General features: G+C 46.4%; 1 protein-coding gene across 1 annotated transcript; it reads right to left on the bottom strand.

The window, feature by feature from the left end:
• Nucleotides 1-2,030: 2,030 nt before the first annotated feature.
• Nucleotides 2,031-2,969, bottom strand: LOC119921893 (olfactory receptor 14A16-like). The gene has a single exon (XM_038741875.1). It carries the CDS (start codon nucleotides 2,967-2,969, stop codon nucleotides 2,031-2,033), a length of 939 nt encoding a protein of 312 aa, XP_038597803.1.
• Nucleotides 2,970-6,954: the final 3,985 nt, after the last annotated feature.

The following is a 6,954-nucleotide window of genomic DNA, read 5'->3' as shown; positions in this document are numbered from 1 at the left end:
GCTGTCCTGGACGGTCCGATGCTGGGACCAGGGGAGTGACGGGATTATGTTAAAATCACAGGAATTAGCTAAACTAACTGGAGTTGTTGCTACTCCTCAAATCAGGCAGCATTTGAAGTTAGGTGAGGCCAACACGGGTAACTACTCCCTGATGGATTGGGCAGTGGCCCCAGTAAAAGACACCTGGGCCACCCCGGACGAGCTACCCACGGAACCAAGATTCGGTGGATATAGTAGGAGCATGCGCGTTATTGAGAAGGTTGGGAATGGGACAGCAAATATATGCCGGGGGGGATTATAGCCCCTATGCAGTACTCTTGAATTCTCGGATGCGCAGTAAGATCCTCAGGTCGGTGACCCCGCCCCACAACCCCTACGACACACGCACACATACAGGGAGTGTTGCTGTCCCTGGTTGAGGAAAAGATGGGCAAGCTTGTCGTAGATCTTATACTGGCTTTGTTGTATCTAGAAGGGCTGATTGCAAAGCCTGGCAGGATTCGAGGGGTGGCCCCGAAAAAACCCATCACTCCAGAAGGAGCAATACAGACGGTATTCCAACCACAAATTTGGAGAGATTTAATAGCAGCCAGGACCAAATGAGAAAAGATAGATAAGCGGCCGAACACCGTGCTGTTCGCCCTGTGGAAAAGAATACCTAGAGATTAGAAGTATACCACAGGGGAATGCAAACCCACAGCTGAAGCACAGAAAGTGTCAAAGGGCGCAAAAAAAGGAGTCCCGTTCACTCAGCCTCCAGTGGTACCTTCTGCACCCCTGCACCCGGACCTGAGTGAATGGAGAGACCAGCCGTAGGGAAGTGGCAAAGGCCCCTCCCTTCAGGTTAGGTCAATCGGGTGGGATAGAAGGCCATATGTTACCCTGACCATTTACTGGGGTCCCCGGAATATTCAGTCCACCTTGTTGGAAATCAGAGTGGAACTCTGGGATGTGGTCGGGAGTAGCTTGATAGGGCTGCCCCCCAACCCCCTCCCGTGAATAGTGTGCTGTAGGCAATGCTTGATATATAGTAAGCACTTAATAAATACCATCATCATTAGGTCCCATTGATAGCCAAAGGGACTAGAACATTGTTGCAATGTTCATTTTTTTAATTTTTTATGGTAGTTGTTAAGTGCTTCCTATGTTCATTCAATACGATGGAATGAATGTACCAGGCACTGGTCTAAACTCTGGGTATTGTTCTAAGTGCCGAGCACTGTTCCAAGTGGTGCCATTAATACCACAACCAATGTCAATGCTCTACCATTAATGAATTTGTATCTAATCCAGTGCATAGCCCATGGCTTAACACATAGTGTCAAAAACTACCATAAAAATAAAACAAAACAAAATAAAAAACTCAAATGATCGTTTTGTAACTTCCGCAGCTATGGTTTCCCCTGTAATGAGCGATCTTACATTGTGAGCACCCCCGGGGAGGAAACCATGTTTAATTCTCATGTGTTAATTTTCTCCCAAATCAATTTCTCCAGTGCTTAGTACAGTGCCCTGAACACAGTAAGTGTTTAATTTATATTAAATATTATTACTACTACTATCGTTTTCAGGATTTCTGCTTAGCCTGACCTCCATGCCAAATGTCCAAGAAGAGTCTTCTCTCAGACTATCTCTTTTTTAATGATATTTACTGAGTGTTTGCTATGTGGAGAGCACTGCCCTAAGTGCTTGGGAGAGTGCAATACAGTACAGAATTAACAGGTATGTTCCCTGCCCATAACGAGTTTAACTCTCTCTACTCTTAGCTTCCTGTGGACAGGGAACCTGTCTAATAATTCTGCTGCACTGTACTCCCCTTATCAGTAAACTTATTAATCAATAAATCACTTAGCCAATGGCATTTATTAAGCGCCGACTTTCTAGAGAGCTAAGAACGCCACGGAGGGAATGGAGGGAGGGGAGGACAATGAGGAGAGGATTGAAAGAGAAAGCTCTCTACTAAGGAGCATTTTGGCCAAACCCCTCCTGAATGAGAGCTCTCTGTACACATCCACAGCAAAGAGAGAGAATCAGTTCACCCTAAAAATGAAGTGGACAGAGAAGATCTTTCCCAGGGCAACCTTCATGTCCCTGTTCTTCAGGCTGTATATGAGGGGGTTCAGGGTGGGGGGCAGTACTGTATATAACACGGACACCAGCAGGTCCATTATCGATGGGGAGAATGAGGGTGGCTTCAGATGGGCAAATGAACTCGTGAAAAGAAACAGGGAGACCACAGCGAGGTGAGGCAGACAGGTGGAGAAGGCTTTGGACCGGCCCTCAGTGGCCGGCATCTTCAACACCACCAAGAAAAGATGGGCATAAGACACGAGGATGGATACAAAGCAGACCAAACAGAAAATAACACTGAGGACAAGAACACAGACCTCTGCTCGGGCCTCTCCAGGGCACATGAGTTTGAGCAACTGCGGGACTTCACAATAGAACTGGTGTATGATGCGAGGAGCACAAAAGTGAGAGGAAAAGGTGGTGGCCGTGTTCATCAGGGAGTAGAGACCCCCGCTGAGCCAGGAGGCGGCGGCTATCTTCGCGCAAACCTCTCGGTTCATGATGATATCATAGCGCAAGGGGCAGCAGATGGCTGTGTAGCGGTCATAGGGCATCGCTGTAAGGATGAAAACCTCTGAACCACCAAAAAGAAGAAATAAAAAGACCTTTGTAGTACACCCCAGGAAGGAGATAGATCTGCTCTTGGTCAAGGAATTGAGGATGGACTTGGGGACGGTGGCGGTGATGTAGCAAATATCTAAGAGGGACAGGTGCCTGAGGAAAAAGTACATGGGAGTGTGGAGGCGCTGGTCAAGGGCGGAGATGGTGATGATAAGGAGATTCTCCGTCAGTGCCACCAGGAAGACCAGGAGGAACAGCGCGGTGTGGACCAGCTGCAGTTCCCGGACCTCCGAGAACCCCAGCAAGAGGAATTCTGTCACCATGGAGACGTTGGCCATTTTCTACTTGGATTTCCTGGAAACAATGTGTACAGGAAATGAGAACGTGGAAGACTGGAGTTCTTTTAAAATTCCAGCTGGATGCCTAATTCGAAAACATACAATTCCTGAACTTCTCAGTCATTCATTAGATCATATCTATTGAGCGCTTACTATGTGCAGAGCACTGTACCAAGGGTTTGGAAAGTCAATTCAGCAATAGAGACAATCCCCGCCTACAACGGGCTTGCAATCTCGAAGGAGAAGATAGACATCAAAACAAGTAAACAGGCAACAATATGAATAAATAGAATTATAGATATGTACATATACACAGAAGTGCTGTGGGGTGGGGAGCAGGATAGAGCACAAGAAAGATGTCGGGGCGGCTTGGAAGGCAGGGGGAGCTGAGGAAAAGGGGAGCTTAGTCTGGGAAGGGCTCTAGGAGGAGATGAGTCTTCAGTAGGGCTTTGAAGCGGGGAAGTGTGATTGGCAGATTTGAGGAGGGAGGGCGTTCTAGGTGCTTAAGAAAGGATTTGGGTCAAGAAAAGCAGCGTGGCCTAGTGAAAAGAGCTCAGGCCTGGGGTTCAGAGGACCTGGGTTCTAATCCCCATCTGTTCTCCATTTACTCCCTTAGAGGACTCATTTGTTCCTATGGCTTCAACTACCACCTCTATGCAGATGATACCGAAATCTATATTTCCAGCTCTGGTCTCTCTCTCTATTCAGTCTCGCATTTCCTCTTGACTTCAAGACATGTCTACTTGAATGTCCTCCCACCACCTCAAGCTTAACATGTCCAAAACAGAACTCCTTGTGTTCCCACCCAAACCCTGTCCTCCCCCTGACTTTCGCATCAGTGTAGATGGCACCACCATCACGGTGTTGGGTAGGGGCTGTATATGATGCCGAATTGTACTTTCCAAGTGCATAGTGCAGTGCTCTGCATACAGTAAGCGCACAATAAATACGATTGAATGAATGAATGAATGAATTCTTCCTGGCTCACAAGCCCATAGCCTTGGAATTATCCTTGATTCCTCTTTTTCATTCAACCCACATATTCAATCCATCACTAAATCCTGTTGGTCCCACCTTCACAACATTGCTAAAATCCGCTCTTTCCTCTCCATCAGAACTGCTACCACTCTAATGCAATCACTCATTCTATCCTACCTGTATTACTCCATCAGTCTCCATACTGTCTTTCCAATCTCCTGCCACTTCCCACTCCAGTCCGTATTTCACTCTGCTGCCCGGATCATTTTTCTACAAAAAGCTTCAGGACATGCCACACCACTCCTCAAGAAACTCCAGTGGTTGTCCATCCAACTCTGAATCAAACAAAAACACCTCACTATTGGCTTAAAAGCATTCATTCATTCATTCATTCATTCATTCAATCGTATTTATTGAGCACTTACTGTGTGCAGAGCACTGTACTAAGCGCTTAGGAAGTACAAGTTGGCAACATATAGAGACGGTCCCTACCCAACAGTGGGTTCACAGTCTAGAAGGGGGAGACAGAGAACAAAACAAAACATATTAACAAAATAAAATAAATAGACTAAATATATACAAAGAAAATAAATAAATAAATAGAGTAATAAATACGTACAAACATATACACGTATATACAGGTGCTGTGGGGAAGGGAAGGAGGTAAGGCGGGGGGATGGGGAGGGGGAGGAAGGGGAAAAGAAGGAGGGGGCTCAGTCTGGGAAGGCCTCCTGGAGGAGGTGAGCTCTCAGTAGGGCCTTGAAGGGAAGAAGAGGAGGATGTGCGAAGGGAGGGCATTCCAGGCCAGGGCTATGATGTGGGCCGGGGTTCGACGGTGGGACAGACGAGAACGAGGCACGGTGAAGACATTAGCGGCAGAGGAGCGGAGGGTGCGAGCTGGGCTGTAGAAGGAGAGAAGGGAGGGGAGGTAGGAGGGGGCGAGGTGATGAAGAGCATTGAAGCCGAGGGTGAGGAGTTTCTGCCTGATGCGTAGGTTGACTGGTAGCCACTGGAGATTTTTGTGGAGGGATGTAACATGACCAGAGCGTTTCTGGACAAAGTCAATCCGGGCAGTGACGTGAAGTATGGATTGAATTGGGGAGAGGCAGGAGTATGGGAGATCGGAGAGGAAGCTGATACAGTAATCCAGACGGGATAGGATGAGAGCTTGAATGAGCAGGGTAGCGGTTTGGATGGAGAGGAAAGGGCGGATCTTGGCAATGTTGCGGAGATGAGACCGGCAGGTTTTGGTGACGGATTGGACGTGAGGGGTGAACGAGAGAGCGGAGTCGAGGACGACACCAAGGTTACGGTCTTGTGAGACGGGAAGGATGGTAGTGCCGTCAACAGTGATGGGAAAGTAAGGGAGAGGGCAGGGTTTGGGAGGGAAGACAAGGAGTTCAGTCTTGGACATGTTGAGTTTTAGGTGGCAGGCAGACATCCAGATGGAGATGTACTGAAGGCAGGAGGAGATGCTAGCCTGGAGGGCAGGGGAGATGCGAGCCTGGAGAGAGGGAGCACTCCACCTTGCCCTCCACCTTGCCAAGGGAGCAAGTCATTTTCTGCATCACCCTGACTTGCTCCCTTGGTTCTTCCCCACGCCCAACCATACAGTACTTACGTACATATCTATAATTCATTTATTTGTATTGATATCTGTCTTCCGTACTCTAGACTGTAAGCTGGTTGTAGGCAGGGAATGTGTCTGTTTATTGTTGTAGTGTACTCGCCCAAGCACTTTGTACAGAGCTCTGCACACAGTAAGCTCTCAGGAAATATGATTGAATGAATGAATGAATGCATGCATGCATGAATGAATGAATCCTAGCTTCACCACTTCTCTGCTGTCCTTCCAATTTAGACTGTTAGCTCCATGTGGAACATGTACTCTGTCCAACCTCATTATCTTGTATCATCTACCCGAGGACTTAGTACACTTACTGGGACATAGTAAGTGTTTACCAAGTACCATTTAAAAAAAGCTTCCTGAAGGAGGTGGTTTTTCCCAAGGGCTTCTGAAGATGGAAGAGCTGAGGTCTGGCAGCTTTGAAGTGGGAAGATTTCTGATGGAAGTGTCTGAACTTGGGAATAAATGTAAGAAAGAAGAAACAGGGTGGCCTAGTGGATAGAGCACGGGCCTGGGAGTCTGAAGGACCACTACGTGTCTGCTGTGTGACCTTGGGCAAGTCACTTCACATCTCTGTGCCTCAATTTCTTCATCTGAAAAATGAGGTTTAAGACTGTGAGCCCTATTTGGGACAGGGACTGTGTCCAAGCTTGTTTCTCCCCCAAAATTTAGAAAAGTGCTTAGCACTTAGTAAGTGCTTAACAAATACCGTTATTATTATTATTATCATTATTATTAAGGAACTAGGCCCAGTGAGCTGAGAGAATTCAAGCTGGGGCTTTTAGTTGGAGAAGAATGTGGATAGGTAAGAGGGAGAGAGATGAAGATGGTGTCTCTTTTTGATTGTGGAGAAGAATGGGAACACACTGAAGAGTTTTGAAGAGTGGGGAGTGAGGAGGTATATACATAAATTATTTATTTATATTAGTATCTCTCTCTCCCCCTCTTGACTGTAAACTTGATGTGGGAAAGGAACCTATCTACCCGGTTCCACCACTTGTCTGCTGTGTGACCTTGGGCAGGCGACTTAACTTCTATGGGCCTCAGTGATCTCATCTGTAAATTGGGGATTAAAACCGTGAGCTCCACGTGGGACAACCTGATTATCTTCTATCTACCTCAGTGCTTAGAACAGTGCTTGGCACATAGTAAGGACTTAACAAATGCCATTATTATTATTATTATTATTATTATTATTATTATTATTATTATTATTATTACTAACTCTGTTCTAGCATACTCTCCTGCACACTTAAGACTGGTTTCTATATGTAGCAGGTGTTCAGTGAATAACATTGGCAGAGAGAGATTTATTTCTACCATGAAAGGTGAAAGGTAATAATAATAATTCATTCATTCATTCATTCAATCGTATTTATT

The sequence above is a fragment of the Tachyglossus aculeatus genome, unplaced genomic scaffold, assembly GCF_015852505.1.
Source record: "Tachyglossus aculeatus isolate mTacAcu1 unplaced genomic scaffold, mTacAcu1.pri SUPER_32, whole genome shotgun sequence".
In the NCBI taxonomy this organism is placed as follows: domain Eukaryota; kingdom Metazoa; phylum Chordata; class Mammalia; order Monotremata; family Tachyglossidae; genus Tachyglossus; species Tachyglossus aculeatus.
Note: the sequence above shows the minus strand (reverse complement) of the source record. Positions and strands in the feature narration are given on the sequence as shown.